This window comes from Coregonus clupeaformis, unplaced genomic scaffold (assembly GCF_020615455.1).
Source record: "Coregonus clupeaformis isolate EN_2021a unplaced genomic scaffold, ASM2061545v1 scaf0500, whole genome shotgun sequence".
Taxonomy (NCBI): domain Eukaryota; kingdom Metazoa; phylum Chordata; class Actinopteri; order Salmoniformes; family Salmonidae; genus Coregonus; species Coregonus clupeaformis.
Window position 1 is genome coordinate 142,215 of NW_025533955.1, and position 24,663 is coordinate 166,877.

Here is a 24,663-nt window from a genome sequence, read left to right on the forward strand (position 1 = left end):
CGGCAGAGACAGCAAGGGCTGTTCGTTGCTCCAGCCTTTCCGTTCACCTTCACACTCCTGGGCCAGACTACACTCAATCATATGACCTACTGAAGAGATAAGTCTTCAGTAAAGACTTAAAGGTTGAGACCGAGTCTGCGTCTCTCACATGGGTAGGCAGACTGTTCCATAAAAATGGAGATCTATAGGAGAAAGCCCTGCCTCCCGCTGTTTGCTTAGAAATTCTAGGGACAATTAGGAGGCCTGCGTCTTGTGACCGTAGCGTACGTATTGGTATGTACGGCAGGACCAACTCGGAAAGATAGGTAGGAGCAAGCCCATGTAACGCTTTATAGGTTAACAGTAAAACCTTGAAATCAGCCCTTGCCTTAACAGGAAGCCAGTGTAGGGAAGCTAGCACTGGAGTAATATGATCAAATTTCTTGGTTCTAGTCAGGATTCTAGCAGCCGTATTTAGCACTAACTGAAGTTTATTTAGTGCTTTATCCGGGTAGCCGGAAAATAGAGCATTGCAGTAGTCTAACCTAGAAGTAACAAATGCATGGATTAATTTTTTCTGCATCATTTTTGGACAGAAAATTTCTGATTTTTGCAATGTTACGTAGATGGAAAAAAGCTGTCCTTGAAACAGTCTTGATATGTTCGTCAAAAGAGAGATCAGGGTCAAGAGTAACACCGAGGTCCTTCACAGTTTTATTTGAGACGACTTTACAACCATCTAGATGAATTGTCAGATTTAACAGAAGATCTCTTTGTTTCTTGGGACCTAGAACAAGCATCTCTGTTTTGTCCGAGTTTAAAAGTAAAAAGTTTTCAGCCATCCACTTCCTTATGTCTGAAACACAGGCTTCTAGCGAGGGCAATTTTGGGGCTTCACCATGTTTCATTGAAATGTACAGCTGTGTGTCATCCGCATAGCAGTGAAAGTTAACATTATGTTTTCGAATAACATCCCCAAGAGGTAAAATATATAGTGAAAACAATAGTGGTCCTAAAACGGAACCTTGAGGAACACCGAAATGTACAGTTGATTTGTCGGAGGACAGACCATTCACAGAGACAAACTGATATCTTTCCGACAGGTAGGATCTAAACCAGGCCAGAACTTGTCCGTGTAGACCAATTTGGGTTTCCAGTCTCTCCAAAAGAATGTGGTGATCGATGGTGTCAAAGGCAGCACTAAGGTCTAGTAGCACGAGGACAGATGCAGAGCCTCGGTCTGACGCCATTAAAAGGTCATTTACCACCTTCACAAGTGCAGTCTCAGTGCTATGATGGGGTCTAAAACCAGACTGAAGCATTTCGTATACATTGTTTGTCTTCAGAAAGGCAGTGAGTTGCTGCGCAACAGCTTTTTCAAAATTTTTGAGAGGAATGGAAGATTCGATATAGGCCGATAGTTTTTTATATTTTCCGGGTCAAGGTTTGGCTTTTTCAAGAGAGGCTTTATCACTGCCACTTTTAGTGAGTTTGGTACACATCCGGTGGATAGAGAGCTGTTTATTATGTTCAACATAGGAGGGCCAAGCACAGGAAGCAGCTCCTTCAGCAGTTTAGTAGGAATAGGATCCAGTATGCAGCTTGAAGGTTTAGAGGCCATGATTATTTTCATCATTGTGTCAAGAGATATAGTACTAAAACACTTAAGTGTCTCTCCCGATCCCAGGCCCTCGCAGAATCTGTGCAGATCCAGGACAGCTAAGCCCTGGAGGAATACGCAGATTCAAAGAGGAGTCCGTAATTTGCTTTCTAATGGTCATGATCTTTTCCTCAAAGAAGTTCATGAATTTATCACTGCTGAAGTGAAAGCCATCCTCTCTTGGGGAATGCTGCTTTTTAGTTAGCTTTGCAACAGTATCAAAAAGAAATTTTGGATTGTTCTTATTTTCCTCAATTAAGTTGGAAAAGTAGGATGATCGCTCAGTGAGGGCTCTTCGGTACTGCACGGTACTGTCTTTCCAAGCTAGTCGGAAGACTTCCAGTTTGGTGTGGTAGTAGAGTAGAGGCCTGAGGGAACACACTTAATATGTTGTGAAATCTGTTATTAATATATTGTAATGTTTTTTAAATGTATAACTGCCTTAATTTTGCTGGACCCCCAAGGCAGCAGCTAATGGGGATCCTTAATAAATACAAACTCCTCATCCTGAATTTAGAAGCATAGGATTGGTGTAAACCAGAGTTGTCAAACTCATTCCATGGGGGGCCTAGTGTCTGTAGGTTATTGGTTTTTATTTTCAATTAAGCCCTAGACAACCAGGTGAGGGGAGTTCCTTACTAATTAGTGACCTTAATTCATCAATCAAGTACAAGGGAGGAGCAAAAACCCGCAGACACTCAGCCCTCCATGGAATGAGTTTGACACCTGTGGTGTCAGCATTTGAAGGAGGGAGAATCCATTGCTGAATCCATGAAATTATATAAGTGAGAAGGGGAGAGAATCGGGACTGAACTCCCGAGTGGCTGGTTCGAATCCAGGCTCTGTCTTAGCCGGCCGTGACCGGGAGACCAAAAAGGGAGGTCGTCCAGGGTAGGGGAGGGAATGGCCGGCAGGGGTGTAGCTCAGTTGGTAGAGCATGGCGTTTGCAACGCCAGGGTTGTGGTTTCGATTCCCATGGGGGGCCAGTATGAAAAATAAAAAAATTATGTATGCACTCACTAACTGTAAGTCGCTCTGGATAAGAGCGTCTGCTAAATGACTAAAATGTAAATGTCCCCTTTGCTGCCGGCCAGCTCGGCCCTGCCCCTTGGCTGAGTGACTCGTTACGAGCTTAAAGAACAGGCCTTCGGGCAGCTGAGCGGAAATGGTGGGAAATTACACTTCCGGAGGACCTATCATCCTTCCATTGCCTTCTCTTCCTCTGTATCCGCTGCTAAAGCCACTTTATCACTCTACATTGCAAGCTTCTGCCTCTAACCCTAGGAAACTCTTTTGCACCTTCTCCTCCCTGCTTAATCCCGCGAACGACTTTGTCAACCACTTTGAAAAGAAGGTTGACGACATCCACTCCTCTTTCACTCAGCCTATTGAGTCCGCTGGTCCCACTCACACAGAACTACCCTACTCCTTGATCTCTTTCTCCCCTCTCTCCAGATGAAATCCTGCGACTAGTGAGGTCCGGCTGCCCAACAACGTGCCCGCTCGACCCCATCCCCTCCTCCCTTCTCCAGACCATCTCTGGAGACATTCTCCCATTCCTCACTTCCCTCATCAACTCATACCTGAATTCAAAATGTCCAGAGTTGCTCCCCTCCTCAAGAAACCAACACTCGGCTCCTCTGGCGTCAAAAACGACAAACATGTAGCACTTCTTTATTTTCTTTCCAAAACACTTGAGCATGCCGTCTCTGACCAACTCTCTCGCTATCTCTCTCAGAACGATCTTCTTGACCCTAACCAGTCAGGCTTCAAGACAGGTCACTCAACCGAGACTGCTCTTCTATGTATCACGGAGGCGCTCAGCACTGCCAAAGCTGACTCTCTCTCCTCTGTTCTCATATTCCTAGATCTATCCGCTGCCTTCGACATCGTGAACCATCAGATCCTCCTCTTCACCCTCTCAGGGTGTCCCCCAGGGCTCGGTTCTAGGTCCTCTTCTCTTCTCTCTATACACCAAGTCACTCGGCTCCGTCATATCCTCACATGGTCTCTCCTATCATTGCTATGCGGATGACACTCAACTACTTTTCTCCTTCCCCCTTCTGACACCCAGGTGGCGACACGCATCTCTGCGTGCCTGGCAGATATCTCAGCTTGGATGTCGGCCCACCACCTCAAGCTCAACCTCGACAAGACAGAGCTGCTCTTCCACCCGGGGAAGGCCTGCCCGCTCAAAGACCTCTCCATCACGGTTGACAACTCAATGGTGTCCCCCTCCCAGAGTGCAAAGAACCTTAGCTTGACCCTGGAAAACACCCTGTTGTTCTCTACAAACATCAAAGCAGTGACTTGCTCCTGCAGGTTCATGCTCTGCAACATCCGTAGAGTATGACCCTACCTCACACAGGAAGCAGCGCAGGTTCTAATCCAGGCACTACTGCAACTTGCTGTTGGCTGGGCTCCCTCCTTGTTCCATCAAACCCCTACAATTTATCCAGAACGCTGCAGCCCGCCTGGTGTTCAACCTTCCCAAGTTCTCCCATGTCACCCCGCTCCTCTGCGCACTCCACAGGCTTCCAGTCTAAGCTCATCCACTACAAGACCATGGTGCTTCTCTACGGAGCAGCAAGAGGAACTGCCCCTCCCTACCATCAGCCTATGCTCAAACCCTACACCCCAACCCGAGTACGTTCTGCCACCTCTGGTCTCTTGGCCCTCCTACCCTTAGGGGAGGGCAGCTCCCGCTCAGCCCAGTCCAAGATGGCACCTTTTATCTAGACCTGTCAACAGACTGTACTGTATCTAACTGTATCTAGACCTGTCAACAGACTATCCTGTATCTAACTGTATCTAGACCTGTCAACAGACTGTACTGTATCTAAATGCCCTGCTCCACTCTCTATCTGTGAACCTTCATCTCAGCTGACTGATCAGCATACAGTACATGGGTGTTGTGCAGACTGTTCTTCCTGAGACATGACAAATAAAAAAACATGGAATTAAGTAATGTAACATATTTGGACCATCATTAGCAAATTAACAGGATTCAAATATTCAACGTTAGCTAATGACCACCAATATGCAAGTTATGAAAGTAAACAGGAAACTACAGATAGCTCATTCCGTCTTGCTCGATGAACGCCCGTTCTGGTGCGTCCGCTGCTCTGCTGTATCTAGCTGCTGTTGGAATAGCTAGTTGAGCTACTGGTGTCATCATCTTTCCTTCATATCAGCCACTGTGTTGTAGTCCGGAATCTGATTCAGCCTGGACACATGACATGTTGGAGATCCATGCCATCGTTTGGTAATGCAGTGCTCCCTCGTACCAGTGTTTAGGCTACTTGGAGGTGAAACTAGGAGAAATCAAGGGGCCTAGAATTGGGAATTTGAGAGAAAAGCTACTGTTATTTCTTAAATTGTGATAAACATTTGATGTATATTTATGTTATATTATACAGGGCACATCTGGAAAAGAGACCTAGGTCTCAATATGTCTTCCCTGTTAAAATAAAGGTTCAATAAAAAAAAAATATGTAATCATTGTTTGTCTTTATTTTATCAGGTGTTTAATACTTTTTATACATTTTATTATAGGTTTTTTATATGGAACTTTGCATTGTACTGTTTTGAAACTTAAAATACCACCTCTGCGAGATCAATGACACAACCTCCTTCGCATACTCAATTGCAGTCGGTTATCTCCTGTCACTAACCCCTACAGATCTGATAGATGCCACTCTGCCTTACCACTGAGCTCCTCTACAGCTAGGGACTGTTCCTCAGACTCAACAGTAAGGGCCTTGCAGTATAGTGGGCTATCCCCGGAGTCTAGTGCCAATGCTTCCTCACCCTTCCACTTGTAAACCCGGCAGCTTTGCAGGATCGTCCCGGTCAGAGCTTCAACCTTAGAACACTATGAGAGGCTCCTTCCTGGGTTGGCTTAGCCCAGAATCTCCCCTTCTATGACTCCTACCAGTGCACTCTGTACCTGTAGTTGGGGTCTCAGGTTCCTTTATACCAGCAACTGGGGTTCCACATAGACTAACGAACCAGATACTATAAATCCTCAATGAATCCAGTCTATTACAGATACATAGAGTAAAATGACGTGCGCTGGTATGACTCTTTGATGACACAGGGTTTCAGAACAATAAAGCAGGACTCTTTGATGACACAGGGTTGTTGCTGTAAATGAAAATGTGTTCTCAGTCAACTTACCTGGTAAAATATAAAAATAAACACACAATACTTCACAACGACAAAGTAAAAACATGTTTTTAGACATTTTTGCACATTTATTGCAAATAAAATACAGAAATATCTCATTTACAAAAGTATTCACACCCCTGAGTCAATACGTGTTAGAATCCCCTTTGTCAGCGATTACAGCTGTGAGTCTTTCTGGGTAAGTCTCTAAGAGCTTTACACACCTGGATTGTACAATATTCGCACATTATTATTTTAAAAAATCTTTAAGCTCTGTCAAGTTGGTTGTTGATCATTGCTAGACAACCATTTTCAAGTCTTGCCATTGATTTTCAAGCCGATTTAAGTCAAAACTATAACTAGGCCACTCAGGAAGATTCAATGTTGTCTTGGTAAGCAATTCCAGTGTATATCTGGCCTTTTACATTTTTGTCATTTAGCAGACGCTCTTATCCAGAGTGACTTACAGTTAGTGAGTGCATACATTTTTTTCATACTGACCCCCCGTGGGAATCGAACCCACAACCCTGGCGTTGCAAGCGCCATGCTCTACCAACTGAGCTACAGGAGGCCCAGTGTTTCAGGTTATTGTCCTGCTGAAAGGTGAATGTGTCTCCCAGTGTCTGTTAGGAGACTCAACCAGGTTTTCCTCTAGGATTTTGCCAGTGATTAGCGCTATTCCTTTTCTTTTTATACTAAAACAATTCCCCAGTCCTTATCAATGACAAGCATACCCATAACATGATGCAGTGGTACTCAGTTATGTGCTGTGTTGGATTTGCCCCAGGACATAAAGTACATTTCTTTGCCACATTTTTTGCAGTTTTACTTTAGTGCCTTATTGCAAACAGGATGTTTTGGAATATTTTTTATTCTGTACAAGCGTCCTTCTTTTCACTCTGTCAATTAGGTTGGTATTGTGGAGTAACTACAATGTTGTTGATCCATCCTCAGTTTTTCTCCTATCACAGTTTCCATCCTCTCCGGCAACTGAGTTAGGAAGAACGCCTGTATCTTTGTAGTGACTGGGTGTATTGATACACCATCCAAAGTGTAATTAATAACTTCACCATGCTCAAAGGGATATTCAATGTCTGCTTTTTATTTTATTTTTACCCATCTACCAATAGGTGTCCTTCTTTGCGAGGCATTGGAAAAACCTCCCTGGTCTTTGTGGTTTAATCTGTTTTGAAATTCACTGCTCGACTGAGAGACCTTACAGATAATTGTTTGTGTGGGGTACAGAGATTAGGTAGTCATTCAAAAATCATGTTAAACACTATTATTGCACACAGACTGAGTACATGCAACTTATTATGTGAGTTGTCAAGCACATTTTTACTCCTGAACTTATTTAGGCTTGCCATAACAAAGGGGTTGAATACTTATTGATTCAAGACATTTCATCTTTTCATTTTTATTTAATTTGTAAACATTTCTGAAAACATAATTCCACTTTAACATTATGGGGTATTGTGTGTAGCCCTGTTACACAAAATCTCAATTTAATCAATTTTAAATTCAGGCTGTAACACAACAAAATGTGGAAAAAGTCTAGGGGTGTGAATACTTTCTGAAGGCATTGTAACTAGTTATGTACATGTACTAGCCATCATATTAGCTGCTAGCTAGCCTGCAGCACCTAGCCCGATCTGATTCACATACAGTACATAGTTAATGAGAGACTGGGTTGTCTGGTAGCCAGTAGCAACAGTAACTATGGGGCGGAGTTATGGGAGAGGAGCGAATCAGCTTTCAAGACGTTTGTTTGTGACCCAGATCATCCGCGCGACGGTCAGTAATGCTGCGTTCAAAACAACTGGGAACTCGGAACTGGGAACTCGGAAATACCGAGCTCCGACTGGGAAAAATCTATTTGAACGGTCATCCAACTCGGAATTCCAACTTTCTAGACCTGAAGATCACTGACGTCATGATTTGGTCTCGTATTTTTCCGAGTTCCCAGTTGTTTTGAAGGCGGCATCAGATTCGTTAGGCAGTCGGATCTGGATTGACGCCGGGTCATGGAGGAGAGAGGACGGAGGATGGTCATTTGGTGGTTTCAAAACAACTGGGAACTCCGAAATAACAGAGGTCATGACGTGTTGATATTAACGTCGGAGCTCTAGAAAGATGCCCGAGTTTCCGACTTGAATTCGGAGTTGGATGACCGTTCACAACGAGAGTTTTTGTTGTTGTTCCCAGTTGTCTTGAACGCCCTGAAGTTGGAGATTTCCGAGTTCCCAGTTGTTTTGAACGCCCTGAAGTTGGAGATTTCCGAGTTCCCAGTTGTTTTGAACGCCCTGAAGTTGGAGATTTCCGAGTTCCCAGTTGTTTTGAACATGGCATTTTGCCCAAACCAGAAAACCGACAAGTGTCACGCCAACGAGAGATTACAACATCCACAATGGAACTTTCATATCAATCTATCAAAACCGCAAATCAAGCAAGAGAGGCGGTGAGTATTGTTTTGATCTATATATCTTTATATCCCAAGGAATCACTATATATATTTTGCATCATGTTTGTATTAAGTTAGTTAACTTTCTCAAGCTAGCCAGTTAGCTAGCTAGTTGTCGTTCAGTGTCCACTGTTGCCTAGGCAATCTGTCTTGGCGCTGTGTGGTGAATATGGCCCATGGTGCTGGTACAGATAGCTAATCATGTTGCTACCTGGCTCATCACTATATTACATTGATTAACTCTTGTTTCTTACATTAGGACGAAATGAGAACAGAGTCCAGAAGAAGAAATCTACTCATATTAATATTTCATCATTTAATGGAGGCGGGGTAAGTCAGTGTGATATACTGCATATCTGAGTCTTATTATTGTACTGGAATAGGATAAAGTAATCCTTCTACCCCCCCTTACCCCCCCCAAAAAAATTAAAAATACATAAACATTGTAAAGTGGTTATCCCACTGGCTATAAGGTGAATGCACCTATTTGTAAGTCGCTCTGGATAAGAGAGTCTGCTAAATGACGTAAATGTAAATGATTACTGTAAAGAATGATACAGAAGGTTTGACCTGAACATGACTATGTTGTTGACAGGTACATGGATGCTGCCAGTGCCCTGGAACAGGAGACCAATGTCGTACTGCGGCAGTTTGAAGTGTGTGATAATATAGATCTCGACACAGTGTTGATGGAGTATGAAAGCTACTATTTCATCAAGTTCCAGAGATATCCCAAACTAACCAAGAAACTGCCACAACCAGGTTGGCATGGCGACACAATCTCACTTTACTCATATCATTTAGATTTTTTTCCCGATTAAAAAAAAATATTATAGTGCCATGCATCTTCAAGGATGCCCAGCCCACGTGGGCTTATAAGACACTGTCTTTTCTGTAGCAAAACAAAATAATCAGGTATACATACACAAATACAATCATATGAATATGAAAAGCTATTGAAAAATAACCTGCAATTTCAGATATATAGGTTATCGTGTGGTAACGTGTTGTAACGTATCATATATATAAGTTATCTTGTGGTAACGTGTGGTAACGTATCATATATATAAGTTATCTTGTGGTAACGCGTCGTAACGTATCATATCACTCATTGCTCTGTGTTTTGGGTCATCTCCTGTTCATCTCTTTTCAATCTAGTTGAAAGTAGACATGCAAGAAGTTGTGGAAAAAAGAGGTGAGCCTTTTTTCTCTGTTAAAACAAGCTTCAGAGTATGGTGTTTGGTTTCAGGAACGCCTGAATGTCAGTGTTCTGTTGTAGGTCCTAGCTGTCTGCTGTCTGTGTGTGTCCTTCAGAGCCCCCTGTACTGGAGTTCAGCCCCTTCCCAGAATAAACTCCTCCCACAGACCCTTCTCCAGGGGCGGAGTCAAGAAGATAGAACCCAAGATGGTGGTCAAGGACGCCAGTAAAGCTGTTGGTGTACGTTTTCACACCACTCTGTTTCAAACAATCCAATTAGTTTACTGAATGTGCTTACATTTCACTATATACACAGCAAATGGAACAGGCTGTTTGTGCCAGGTTACATCCCAAATAGCACCCTATTCCCTATATAGAACCCTATGGGACCTGGTCAAACGTACTGCACTATATAGGGAATAGGGTGCCATTTGTTCCTGCTGATCACCATGATTGGCAAGTATTGTTGATGGTTGCAGGAGAACGGTGGGCGCTCATCTCCTCCAGAGCCAACAGAGTTCGGCCTGAATGTTTCCCCCATCATCAGGAACGATGCAGGAGAGGGAGGAGGACAGATGAAGAAGGTAGGGAACACACACACACACACACACACACACACACACACACAGTCTTGTACAACTAATCTTGAGGGGACACACAATTCAGTCCCATTCAAAATCCTATTTTCCCTAACCCCTAAACCTAACCCGAAAACCTAACCTTAACCCTAAACCTAACCCTAAAACTAACTCTAGCTCCTAACCCTAACCCTAACCCTAGCTCCTAACCCTAAACCTAATTCTAACCCTAACCCTAACACTAATTCTAACCTTAATCCCCTAAAAAATGCATTTGACCTTGTGGGGACTAACAAAATATCCCCAGTTGGTCAAATGTTTGTTTGTTTGCTATTCTTGTGGGGACTTCTGCACGTCCACAGAGACACACACAGAGACACAGACACACACACACACACACACACACACAGAGACACAGAGACACACACACACACACAGAGACACAGAGACACACACACACACACAGACACAGAGACACATACACACACACAGAGACACAGAGACACATACACACACACACAGAGACACACACACACACACAGAGACACAGACACACACACAGAGACACAGAGACACAGTGTCAAAGTGTTTCATGAGTTTTAGCTGCTGGTATTTTGCTATGTTGATATTCCTGTGGTTGTGTTGCTCCTCTCTCTTAGGGTCAGCTGATTGACTACAGAGGCCTTATCCAGGATGCATCCAACAGTCTGTCAGACCCCATGGTACGGTACCTGACCCGTAACCCTGACCCGTAACCCTGACCCCTAACCCCTAACCCTGCCATCCAGACCCCATGGTACGGTACCTGACCCGTAACCCTGACCCGTAACCCTGACCCCTAACCCTGACCCCTAACCCTGCCATCCAAACCCCATGGTACGGTACCCCCCCTAACCCTGACCCCTAACCCTGCCATCCAGACCCCATGGTACGGTACCCCCCCTAACCCTGACCCGTAACCCTGACCCCTAACCCTGCCATCCAGACCCCATGGTACGGTACCCCCCCTAACCCTGACCCCTAACCCTGCCATCCAGACCCCATGGTACGGTACCCCCCTAACCCTGACCCGTAACCCTGACCCCTAACCCTGACCCCTAACCCTGACCCCTAACCCTGCCATCCAGACCCCATGGTACGGTACCCCCCCTAACCCTGACCCCTAACCCTGACCCCTAACCCTGCCATCCAGACCCCATGGTATGGTACCCTGACCCCTAACCCTGACCCCTAACTGACCCTAACCTGACCCCTAACCCTGCCATCCAGACCCCATGGTACGGTACCCTGACCCCTAACCCTGACCCGTAACCCTGACCCCTAACCCTGACCCCTAACCCTGCCATCCAGACCCCATGGTATGGTACCCTGACCCCTAACCCTGACCCCTAACCGTGACCCCTAACCCTGACCCCTAACCCTGCCATCCAGACCCCATGGTATGGTACCCTGACCCCTAACCCTGACCCCTAACCCTGCCATCCAGACCCCATGGTACGGTACCCCCCGTAACCCTGACCCCTAACCCTGACCCCTAACCCTGCCATCCAGACCCCATGGTACGGTACCCCCCCTAACCCTGACCCCTAACCCTGACCCCTAACCCTGACCCCTAACCCTGCCATCCAGACCCCATGGTACGGTACTCCCCCTAACCCTGACCCCTAACCCTGACCCCTAACCCTGACCCCTAACCCTGCCATCCAGACCCAATGGTACGGTACCCCCCCTAACCCTGACCCCTAACCCTGACCCCTAACCCTGACCCCTAACCCTGCCATCCAGACCCAATGGTACGGTACCCCCCCTAACCCTGACCCCTAACCCTGATCCCTAACCCTGACCCCTAACCCTGCCATCCAGACCCCATGGTACGGTACCCCCGTAACCCTGACCCCTAACCCTGATCCCTAACCCTGACCCCCTAACCCTGCCATCCAGACCCCATGGTACGGTACCCCCGTAACCCTGACCCCTAACCCTGACCCCTAACCCTGACCCCTAACCCTGCCATCCAGACCCCATGGTACGGTACCCTGACCCCTAACCCTGACCCCTGACCCTGACCCCTAACCCTGACCCCTAACCCTGACCCATAACCCTACCATCCAGACCCCATGGTACGGTACCCTGACCCCTAACCCTGACCCCTGACCCCTAACCCTGACCCGTAACCCTGACCCCTAACCCTGACCCATAACCCTACCATCCAGACCCCATGGTACGGTACCCTGACCCCCTAACCCCTGACCCCTGACCCCTAACCCTGACCCCTAACCCTGACCCCTAACCCCTGCCATCCAGACCCCATGGTACGGTACCCTGACCCCTAACCCTGACCCCGTAACCCTGACCCCTAACCCTGACCCCTAACCCTGACCCCTAACCCTGACCCCTAACCCTGCCATCCAGACCCCATGGTACGGTACCCTGACCCCTAACCCTGACCCCTAACCCTGACCCCTAACCCTGATCCCTAACCCTGACCCCTAACCCTGCCATCCAGACCCCATGGTACGGTACCCTGACCCCTAACCCTGACCCCTGACCCCTAACCCTGACCCCTAACCCTGACCCATAACCCTACCATCCAGACCCCATGGTACGGTACCCTGACCCCTAACCCTGACCCCTGACCCTGACCCCTAACCCTGACCCCTAACCCTGATCCATAACCCTGACCCCTAACCCTGCCATCCAGACCCCATGGTACGGTACCCCCCGTAACCCTGACCCCTAACCCCTAACCCTGATCCCTAACCCTGATCCCTAACCCTGCCATCCAGACCCCATGGTACGGTACCCCCCGTAACCCTGACCCCTAACCCTGACCCATAACCCTACCATCCAGACCCCATGGTACAGTACCCTGACCCCTAACCCTGACCCCTGACCCCTAACCCTGACCCCTGACCCTGACCCCTAACCCTGACCCCTAACCCTGACCCCTAACCCTGACCCATAACCCTACCATCCAGACCCCATGGTAACGTATACAGTCTGACCATAAGCACACCATGGAAGAGCTATGGTCTGTGTGTGTAGAGAGCTCATTTCAAACCTCATAAAAACTCAAACCACAAAATTATGTTGGCTCAGGTTGTTTCTCTTCTCTCCAGGAGCGTCTTCTGAAACCCCTCAGTGCCTTCAGTGGGATGAACAGTGAGATGAGAGATCTGGCTGCTGTTATTAGCAGGGTAAGAGCTGTTATTAGCAGGATAATAGCTGTTATTAGCAGGGTAAGAGCTGTTATTAGCAGGGTAAGAGCTGTTATTAGCAGGATAATAGCTGTTATTAGCAGGGTAAGATGTGTTATTAGCAGGGTAAGAGCTGTTATTAGCAGGGTAAGATGTGTTATTAGCAGGGTAAGAGCTGTTATTAGCAGGGTAATATGTGTTATTAGCAGGGTAAGATGTGTTATTAGCAGGGTAAGATGTGTTATTAGCAGGGTAAGATGTGTTATTAGCAGGGTAAGATGTGTTATTAGCAGGGTAAGAGCTGTTATTAGCAGGGTAAGATGTGTTATTAGCAGGGTAAGAGCTGTTATTAGCAGGGTAAGAGCTGTTATTAGCAGGGTAAGATGTGTTATTAGCAGGGTAAGATGTGTTATTAGCAGGGTAAGAGCTGTTATTAGCAGGGTAAGAGCTGTTATTAGCAGGGTAAGATGTGTTATTAGCAGGGTAAGATGTGTTATTAGCAGGGTAAGAGCTGTTATTAGCAGGGTAAGATGTGTTATTAGCAGGGTAAGATGTGTTATTAGCAGGGTAAGAGCTGTTATTAGCAGGGTAAGATGTGTTATTAGCAGGGTAAGAGCTGTTATTAGCAGGGTAAGAGCTGTTATTAGCAGGGTAAGAGCTGTTATTAGCAGGATAATAGCTGTTATTAGCAGGGTAAGAGCTGTTATTAGCAGGGTAAGATGTGTTATTAGCAGGGTAATAGCTGTTATTAGCAGGGTAAGATGTGTTATTAGCAGGGTAAGATGTATTATTAGCAGGGTAAGATGTGTTATTAGCAGGGTAAGATGTGTTATTAGCAGGGTAAGAGCTGTTATTAGCAGGGTAAGATGTGTTATTAGCAGGGTAAGATGTGTTATTAGCAGGGTAAGATGTGTTATTAGCAGGGTAAGAGCTGTTATTAGCAGGGTAAGAGCTGTTATTAGCAGGGTAAGATGTGTTATTAGCAGGGTAAGATGTGTTATTAGCAGGGTAAGATGTGTTATTAGCAGGGTAAGAGCTGTTATTAGCAGGGTAAGAGCTGTTATTAGCAGGGTAATAGCTGTTATTAGCAGGGTAAGAGCTGTTATTAGCAGGGTAAGATGTGTTATTAGCAGGGTAAGAGCTGTTATTAGCAGGGTAAGATGTGTTATTAGCAGGGTAAGATGTGTTATTAGCAGGGTAAGATGTGTTATTAGCAGGGTAAGATGTGTTATTAGCAGGGTAAGATGTGTTATTAGCAGGGTAAGATGTGTTATTAGCAGGGTAAGAGCTGTTATTAGCAGGGTAAGATGTGTTATTAGCAGGGTAAGATGTGTTATTAGCAGGGTAAGATGTGTTATTAGCAGGGTAAGAGCTGTTATTAGCAGGGTAAGATGTGTTATTAGCAGGGTAAGATGTGTTATTAGCAGGGTAAGATGTGTTATTAGCAGGGTAAGAGCTGTTATTAGCAGGGTAAGATGTGTTATTAGCAGGGTAAGAGCTGTTATTAGCAGGGTAAGATGTGTTATTAGCAGGGTAAGATGTGTTATTAGCAGGGTAAGATGTGTTATTAGCAGGGTAAGAGCTGTTATTAGCAGGGTAAGATGTGTTATTAGCAGGGTAAGAGCTGTTATTAGCAGGGTAAGATGTGTTATTAGCAGGGTAAGAGCTGTTATTAGCAGGGTAAGATCTGTTATTAGCAGGGTAAGATGTGTTATTAGCAGGGTAAGAGCTGTTATTAGCAGGGTAAGATGTGTTATTAGCAGGGTAAGAGCTGTTATTGGCAGGGTAAGATGTGTTATTAGCAGGGTAAGAGCTGTTATTAGCAGGGTAAGATGTGCTATTAGCAGGGTAAGATGTGTTATTAGCAGGGTAAGATGTGTTATTAGCAGGGTAAGAGCTGTTATTAGCAGGGTAAGATGTGTTATTAGCAGGGTAAGAGTGTTATTAGCAGGGTAAGAGCTGTTATTAGCAGGGTAAGATGTGTTATTAGCAGGGTAAGAGCTGTTATTAGCAGGGTAAGATGTGTTATTAGCAGGGTAAGAGCTGTTATTAGCAGGGTAAGAGCTGTTATTAGCAGGGTAAGATGTGTTATTAGCAGGGTAAGAGCTGTTATTAGCAGGGTAAGATGTGTTATTAGCAGGGTAAGATGTGTTATTAGCAGGGTAAGATGTGTTATTAGCAGGGTAAGAGCTGTTATTAGCAGGGTAAGATGTGTTATTAGCAGGGTAAGATGTGTTATTAGCAGGGTAAGATGTGTTATTAGCAGGGTAAGAGCTGTTATTAGCAGGGTAAGATGTGTTATTAGCAGGGTAAGAGCTGTTATTAGCAGGGTAAGATGTGTTATTAGCAGGGTAAGAGCTGTTATTAGCAGGGTAAGAGCTGTTATTAGCAGGGTAAGATGTGTTATTAGCAGGGTAAGATGTGTTATTAGCAGGGTAAGAGCTGTTATTAGCAGGGTAAGATGTGTTATTAGCAGGGTAAGAGCTGTTATTAGCAGGGTAAGATGTGTTATTAGCAGGATAATAGCTGTTATTAGCAGGGTAAGAGCTGTTATTAGCAGGGTAAGATGTGTTATTAGCAGGGTAAGATGTGTTATTAGCAGGGTAAGAGCTGTTATTAGCAGGGTAAGATGTGTTATTAGCAGGGTAAGAGCTGTTATTAGCAGGGTAAGATGTGTTATTAGCAGGGTAAGATGTGTTATTAGCAGGGTAAGATGTGTTATTAGCAGGGTAAGAGCTTTATTAGCAGGGTAAGAGCTGTTATTAGCAGGGTAAGATGTGTTATTAGCAGGGTAAGAGCTGTTATTAGCAGGGTAAGAGCTGTTATTAGCAGGGTAAGATGTGTTATTAGCAGGGTAAGAGCTGTTATTAGCAGGGTAAGATGTGTTATTAGCAGGGTAAGATGTGTTATTAGCAGGGTAAGATGTGTTATTAGCAGGGTAAGAGCTGTTATTAGCAGGGTAAGATGTGTTATTAGCAGGGTAAGATGTGTTATTAGCAGGGTAAGATGTGTTATTAGCAGGGTAAGAGCTGTTATTAGCAGGGTAAGATGTGTTATTAGCAGGGTAAGAGCTGTTATTAGCAGGGTAAGATGTGTTATTAGCAGGGGTAAGAGCTGTTATTAGCAGGGTAAGAGCTGTTATTAGCAGGGTAAGATGTGTTATTAGCAGGGTAAGATGTGTTATTAGCAGGGTAAGAGCTGTTATTAGCAGGGTAAGATGTGTTATTAGCAGGGTAAGATGTGTTATTAGCAGGGTAAGATGTGTTATTAGCAGGGTAAGATGTGTTATTAGCAGGGTAAGAGCTGTTATTAGCAGGGTAAGAGCTGTTATTAGCAGGGTAATAGCTGTTATTAGCAGGGTAAGAGCTGTTATTAGCAGGGTAAGATGTGTTATTAGCAGGGTAAGAGCTGTTATTAGCAGGGTAAGATGTGATTATTAGCAGGGTAAGATGTGTTATTAGCAGGGTAAGATGTGTTATTAGCAGGGTAAGAGCTGTTATTAGCAGGGTAAGATGTGTTATTAGCAGGGTAAGATGTGTTATTAGCAGGGTAAGAGCTGTTATTAGCAGGGTAAGAGCTGTTATTAGCAGGGTAAGATGTGTTATTAGCAGGGTAAGAGCTGTTATTAGCAGGGTAAGATGTGTTATTAGCAGGGTAAGATGTGTTATTAGCAGGGTAAGAGCTGTTATTAGCAGGGTAAGAGCTGTTATTAGCAGGGTAAGATGTGTTATTAGCAGGGTAAGATGTGTTATTAGCAGGGTAAGATGTGTTATTAGCAGGGTAAGAGCTGTTATTAGCAGGGGTAAGATGCTGTTATTAGCAGGGTAAGAGCTGTTATTAGCAGGGTAAGATGTGTTATTAGCAGGGTAAGAGCTGTTATTAGCAGGGTAAGATGTGTTATTAGCAGGGTAAGATGTGTTATTAGCAGGGTAAGATGTGTTATTAGCAGGGTAAGAGCTGTTATTAGCAGGGTAAGATGTGTTATTAGCAGGGTAAGAGCTGTTATTAGCAGGGTAAGATGTGTTATTAGCAGGGTAAGAGCTGTTATTAGCAGGGGTAAGATGTGTTATTAGCAGGGTAAGAGCTGTTATTAGCAGGGTAAGATGTGTTATTAGCAGGGTAAGATGTTGTTATTAGCAGGGTAAGATGTGTTATTAGCAGGGTAAGAGCTGTTATTAGCAGGGTAAGATGTGTTATTAGCAGGGTAAGAGCTGTTATTAGCAGGGTAAGATGTGTTATTAGCAGGGTAAGAGCTGTTATTAGCAGGGTAAGAGCTGTTATTAGCAGGGTAAGATGTGTTATTAGCAGGGTAAGATGTGTTATTAGCAGGGTAAGAGCTGTTATTAGCAGGGTAAGATGTGTTATTAGCAGGGTAAGAGCTGTTATTAGCAGGGTAAGATGTGTTATTAGCAGGGATAAGAGCTGTTATTAGCAGGGTAAGAGCTGTTATTAGCAGGGTAAGATGTGTTATTAGCAGGGTAAGAGCTGTTATTAGCAGGGTAAGATGTGTTATTAGCAGGGTAAGAGCTGTTATTAGCAGGGTAAGATGTGTTATTAGCAGGGTAAGAGCTGTTATTAGCAGGGTAAGATGTGTTATTAGCAGGGTAAGAGCTGTTATTAGCAGGGTAAGATGTGTTATTAGCAGGGTAAGATGTGTTATTAGCAGGGTAAGATGTGTTATTAGCAGGGTAAGAGCTGTTATTAGCAGGGTAAGATGTGTTATTAGCAGGGTAAGAGCTGTTATTAGCAGGGTAAGATGTGTTATTAGCAGGGTAAGATGTGTTATTAGCAGGGTAAGATGTGTTATTAGCAGGGTAAGAGCTGTTATTAGCAGGGTAAGAGTGTTATTAGCAGGGTAAGAGCTGTTATTAGCAGGGTAAGAGTGTTATTAGCAGGGTAAGATGTGTTATTAGCAGGGTAAGATGTGTTATTAGCAGGGTAAGATGTGTTATTAGCAGGGTAAGAGCTGTTATTAGCAGGGTAAGATGTGTTATTAGCAGGGTAAGATGTGTTATTAGCAGGGTAAGAGCTGTTATTAGCAGGGTAAGATGTGTTATTAGCAGGGTAAGAGCTGTTATTAGCAGGGTAAGATGTGTTATTAGCAGGGTAAGAGCTGTTATTAGCAGGGTAAGAGCTGTTATTAGCAGGGTAAGATGTGTTATTAGCAGGGTAAGAGCTGTTATTAGCAGGGTAAGATGTGTTATTAGCAGGGTAAGAGCTGTTATTAGCAGGGTAAGAGCTGTTATTAGCAGGGTAAGATGTGTTATTAGCAGGGTAAGATGTGTTATTAGCAGGGTAAGAGCTGTTATTAGCAGGGTAAGATGTGTTATTAGCAGGGTAAGAGCTGTTATTAGCAGGGTAAGATGTGTTATTAGCAGGGTAAGAGCTGTTATTAGCAGGGTAAGATGTGTTATTAGCAGGGTAAGAGCTGTTATTAGCAGGGTAAGATGTGTTATTAGCAGGGTAAGAGCTGTTATTAGCAGGGTAAGAGCTGTTATTAGCAGGGTAAGAGCTGTTATTAGCAGGGTAAGAGTGTTATTAGCAGGGTAAGAGCTGTTATTAGCAGGGTAAGAGCTGTTATTAGCAGGGTAAGAGCTGTTATTAGCAGGGTAAGAGCTGTTATTAGCAGGGTAATAGCTGTTATTAGCAGGGTAAGAGCTGTTATTAGCAGGGTAAGAGCTGTTATTAGCAGGGTAAGAGCTGTTATTAGCAGGGTAAGAGCTGTTATTAGCAGGGTAAGAGCTGTTATTAGCAGGGTAAGAGCTGTTATTAGCAGGGATAATAGCTGTTATTAGCAGGGTAAGAGCTGTTATTAGCAGGGTAAGAGCTGTTATTAGCAGGGTAAGAGCTGTTATTAGCAGGGTAAGAGCTGTTATTAGCAGGATAATAGCTGTTATTAGCAGGGTAAGAGCTGTTATTAGCAGGGTAAGAGCTGTTATTAGCAGGGTAAGAGCTGTTATTAGCAGGGTAAGAGCTGTTATTAGCAGGGTAAGAGCTGTTATTAGCAGGGTAAGAGCTGTTATTAGCAGGGTAAGAGCTGTTATTAGCAGGGTAAGATGTGTTATTAGCAGGGTAAGAGCTGTTATTAGCAGGGTAAGATGTGTTATTAGCAGGGTAAGAGCTGTTATTAGCAGGGTAAGATGTGTTATTAGCAGGGTAAGAGCTGTTATTAGCAGGGTAAGATGTGTTATTAGCAGGGTAAGATGTGTTATTAGCAGGGTAAGATGTGTTATTAGCAGGGTAAGAGCTGTTATTAGCAGGGTAAGATGTGTTATTAGCAGGGTAAGAGCTGTTATTAGCAGGGTAAGAGCTGTTATTAGCAGGGTAAGAGTGTGTTATTAGCAGGGTAAGATGTGTTATTAGCAGGGTAAGATGTGTTATTAGCAGGGTAAGAGCTGTTATTAGCAGGGTAAGATGTGTTATTAGCAGGGTAAGATGTGTTATTAGCAGGGTAAGATGTGTTATTAGCAGGGTAAGAGCTGTTATTAGCAGGGTAAGATGTGTTATTAGCAGGGTAAAAGCTGTTATTAGCAGGGTAAGATGTGTTATTAGCAGGGTAAGAGCTGTTATTAGCAGGGTAAGATGTGTTATTAGCAGGGTAAGATGTGTTATTAGCAGGGTAAGATGTGTTATTAGCAGGGTAAGAACTGTTATTAGCAGGGTAAGATGTGTTATTAGCAGGGTAAGATGTGTTATTTGCAGGGTAAGAGCTGTTATTAGCAGGGTAAGATGTGTTATTAGCAGGGTAAGAGCTGTTATTAGCAGGGTAAGAGCTGTTATTAGCAGGGTAAGAGCTGTTATTAGCAGGGTAAGATGTGTTATTAGCAGGGTAAGAGCTGTTATTAGCAGGGTAAGATCTGTTATTAGCAGGGTAAGAGCTGTTATTAGCAGGGTAAGAGCTGTTATTAGCAGGGTAAGAGCTGTTATTAGCAGGGTAAGAGCTGTTATTAGCAGGGTAAGAGCTGTTATTAGCAGGGTAAGATGTGTTATTAGCAGGGTAAGAGCTGTTATTAGCAGGGTAAGAGCTGTTATTAGCAGGGTAAGATGTGTTATTAGCAGGGTAAGATGTGTTATTAGCAGGGTAAGAGCTGTTATTAGCAGGGTAAGATGTGTTATTAGCAGGGTAAGAGCTGTTATTAGCAGGGTAAGAGCTGTTATTAGCAGGGTAAGAGCTGTTATTAGCAGGGTAAGATGTGTTATTAGCAGGGTAAGAGCTGTTATTAGCAGGGTAAGAGCTGTTATTAGCAGGGTAAGATGTGTTATTAGCAGGGTAAGAGCTGTTATTAGCAGGGTAAGATGTGTTATTAGCAGGGTAAGATGTGTTATTAGCAGGGTAAGATGTGTTATTAGCAGGGTAAGAGCTGTTATTAGCAGGGTAAGAGCTGTTATTAGCAGGGTAAGAGCTGTTATTAGCAGGGTAAGAGCTGTTATTAGCAGGGTAAGATGTGTTAATTAGCAGGGTAAGAGCTGTTATTAGCAGGGTAAGAGCTGTTATTAGCAGGGTAAGAGCTGTTATTAGCAGGGTAAGATGTGTTATTAGCAGGGTAAGAGCTGTTATTAGCAGGGTAAGAGCTGTTATTAGCAGGGTAAGATGTGTTATTAGCAGGGTAAGAGCTGTTATTAGCAGGGTAAGAGCTGTTATTAGCAGGGTAAGATGTGTTATTAGCAGGGTAAGATGTGTTATTAGCAGGGTAAGAGCTGTTATTAGCAGGGTAAGAGCTGTAATTAGTAGGGTCATTTTTATTTATTTTGGTAAATCGTTGACGACGTTCTCTTTTAATCTGTAATACTCAGATGAAACACTAGAGAGCACTGAAGAGCTGTCTTTGTTGTGTGAATATAATGCCACCATTGTATCAAATGTGTGTGTGTATATTAATGAAGGTCTAAGCTCCATCCCTCTCCTGTCTCTAAAGGACATCTATTTACACAACCCCGCTGTGCGCTGGGACGATATCATAGGCCTGCAGGCCGCCAAGCGATTAGTCAAAGAGGCTGTCGTCTACCCTGTTAAGGTACAGGCTCTTCCTCTGCTACCGTACCGTTCCATTCTGATCCGGAATATGTCTCCACTAAAAACAGTTATTCCTCAAGGTGACATTAAATCCATACTTGAAAAGCACCCAGTCTGGCCTTTAATGTCCTATCACAGCCTAATGATGACACTGAGACACATTATTCTGTATGTTACTTTATCTGACCCTCCCTATGTACGCTGAGGCCCAATCCCGGTACTTTATCTGACCCTCCCTATATACGCTGAGGCCCAATCCTGGTACTTTATCTGACCCTCCCTATGTACGCTGAGGCCCAATCCTGGTACTTTATCTGACCCTCCCTATGTACGCTGAGGCCCAATCCTGATACTTTATCTGACCTTCCCTATGTACGCTGAGGCCCAATCCTGGTACTTTATCTGACCCTCCCTATATACGCTGAGGCCCAATCCCAGTACTTTATCTGACCCTCCCTATGTACGCTGAGGCCCAATCCTGGTACTTTATCTGACCTTCCCTATATACGCTGAGGCCCAATCCTGGTACTTTATCTGACCCTCCCTATATACGCTGAGGCCCAATCCTGGTACTTTATCTGACCCTCCCTATGTACGCTGAGGCCCAATCCCGGTACTTTATCTGACCCTCCCTATATACGCTGAGGCCCAATCCTGGTACTTTATCTGACCCTCCCTATGTACGCTGAGGCCCAATCCTGGTACTTTATCTGACCCTCCCTATGTACGCTGAGGCCCAATCCTGGTACTTTATCTGACCCTCCCTATGTACGCTGAGGCCCAATCCCGGTACTTTATCTGACCCTCCCTATGTACGCTGAGGCCCAATCCCGGTACTTTATCTGACCCTCCCTATGTACGCTGAGGCCCAATCCCGGTACTTTATCTGACCCTCCCTATGTACGCTGAGGCCCAATCCTGGTACTTTATCTGACCCTCCCTATGTACGCTGAGGCCCAATCCTGGTACTTTATCTGACCCTCCCTATGTACGCTGAGGCCCAATCCTGGTACTTTATCTGACCCTCCCTATGTACGCTGAGGCCCAATCCTGGTACTTTAAATGCTGCTGTTGCTTACACCTGCTTTTGTGTTTTTTCTTCAACTGAAAGCGTTCTGTTTCACTAGAAGGAACAGAGTTGACTCTTTCTCACTATTTATTCATTGCTACTTTATTTATTTTTGGTCAAAATGTGTAAATGGTAAACTTCTGTCCGTCAATGGCCCATCTTACAGTATGGACCATCCTACAATATGGCCCATCTTACAATATGGCCCGTCTTACAATATGGCCCGTCTTACAGTATGGCCCGTCTTACAATATGGCCCGTCTTACAATATGGCCCGTCTTACAATATGGACCATCCTACAATATGGACCATCCTACAATATGGCCCGTCTTACAATATGGCCCGTCTTACAATATGGCCCGTCTTACAATATGGCCCGTCTTACAATATGGACCATCCTACAATATGGACCATCCTACAATATGGCCCGTCTTACAATATGGCCCATCTTACAATATGGCCCGTCTTACAATATGGACCATCCTACAATATGGACCATCCTACAATATGGCCCGTCTTACAATATGGCCCGTCTTACAATATGGCCCAGCCTACAATATGGCCCATCCTACAATATGGCCCGTCTTACAATATGGCCCATCCTACAATATGGCCCGTCTTACAATATGGCCCGTCTTACAATATGGACCGTCCTACAATATGGCCCGTCTTACAATATGGCCCGTCTTACAATATGGCCCGTCTTACAATATGGCCCGTCTTACAATATGGCCCGTCCTACAGTATGGACCGTCCTACAATATGGCCCGTCTTACAATATGGCCCGTCTTACAATATGGACCATCCTACAATATGGACCATCCTACAATATGGACCATCTTACAATATGGCCCGTCTTACAATATGGCCCGTCTTACAATATGGCCCGTCTTACAATATGGACCATCCTACAATATGGCCCGTCTTACAATATGGCCCATCCTACAATATGGCCCGTCTTACAATATGGCCCATCCTACAATATGGCCCGTCTTACAATATGGCCCGTCTTACAATATGGACCATCCTACAATATGGCCCGTCTTACAATATGGACCATCCTACAATATGGCCCGTCTTACAATATGGACCATCCTACAATATGGCCCGTCTTACAATATGGACCATCCTACAATATGGACCATCCTACAATATGGCCCGTCTTACAATATGGCCCATCTTACAATATGGCCCATCCTACAATATGGCCCATCTTACAATATGGCCCGTCGTTGTATTGTGACAGTGATAAGGTTGTATTGTGACAGTGATGTTTATAGATATGGGTGTATTGTGACAGTGATGTTTATAGATATGGTTGTATTGTGACAGTGATGTTTATAGATATGGTTGTATTGTGACAGTGATGTTTATAGATATGGTTGTATTGTGACAGTGATGTTTATAGATATGGTTGTGTTGTGACATTGATGTTTATAGATATGGTTGTGTTGTGACATTGATGTTTATAGATATGGTTGTATTGTGACAGTGATGTTTATAGATATGGTTGTATTGTGACAGTGATGTTTATAGATATGGTTGTATTGTGACAGTGATGTTTATAGATATGGTTGTGTTGTGACAGTGATGTTTATAGATATGGTTGTATTGTGACAGTGATGTTTATAGATATGGTTGTATTGTGACAGTGATGTTTATAGATATGGTTGTGTTGTGACATTGATGTTTATAGATATGGTTGTATTGCGACAGTGATGTTTATAGATATGGTTGTATTGTGACAGGATGTTTATAGATATGGTTGTATTGTGACAGTGATGTTTATAGATATGGTGTGTATGTGACAGTGATGTTTATAGATATGGTTGTATTGTGACATTGATGTTTATAGATATGGTTGTGTTGTGACAGTGATGTTTATAGATATGGTTGTATTGTGACAGTGATGTTTATAGATATGGTTGTGTTGTGACAGTGATGTTTATAGATATGGTTGTATTGTGACAGTGATGTTTATAGATATGGTTGTGTTGTGACAGTGATGTTTATAGATATGGTTGTATTGTGACAGTGATGTTTATAGATATGGTTGTGTTGTGACAGTGATGTTTATAGATATGGTTGTATTGTGACAGTGATGTTTAAGATATGGTTGTATTGTGACAGTGATGTTTATAGATATGGTTGTGTTGTGACAGTGATGTTTATAGATATGGTTGTGTTGTGACAGTGATGTTTATACATTAGATATGGTTGTATTGTGACAGTGATGTTTATAGATATGGTTGTATTGTGACAGTGATGTTTATAGATATGGTTGTATTGTGACAGTGATGTTTATAGATATGGTTGTATTGTGACATTGATGTTTATAGA

At 44.0% G+C, this 24,663-nt stretch overlaps 1 protein-coding gene across 6 annotated transcripts in view; it reads left to right on the forward strand.

Moving 5' to 3' along the window:
* Positions 1-8,103: 8,103 nt before the first annotated feature.
* Positions 8,104-24,663, forward strand: part of katnal2 (katanin p60 subunit A-like 2) — a 67,437-nt gene continuing 50,877 nt past the window's right edge. For 4 of the 6 annotated variants that reach the window (XM_041872683.2, XM_041872686.2, XM_045215717.1 and 1 more), the window contains exons 1-9: positions 8,104-8,264; positions 8,527-8,597; positions 8,863-9,029; positions 9,426-9,462; positions 9,582-9,705; positions 9,945-10,049; positions 10,703-10,765; positions 13,163-13,240; positions 21,157-21,255. In XM_041872683.2, coding sequence (XP_041728617.2) covers positions 8,214-8,264; positions 8,527-8,597; positions 8,863-9,029; positions 9,426-9,462; positions 9,582-9,705; positions 9,945-10,049; positions 10,703-10,765; positions 13,163-13,240; positions 21,157-21,255 — 795 coding nt within the window. In that variant the 5' untranslated portion in view covers positions 8,104-8,213. The remainder of the gene's footprint in view (positions 8,265-8,526; positions 8,598-8,862; positions 9,030-9,425; positions 9,463-9,581; positions 9,706-9,944; positions 10,050-10,702; positions 10,766-13,162; positions 13,241-21,156; positions 21,256-24,663) is intronic. The other 2 variants (XM_041872685.2, XM_041872688.1) reach the window with 1 other exon arrangement.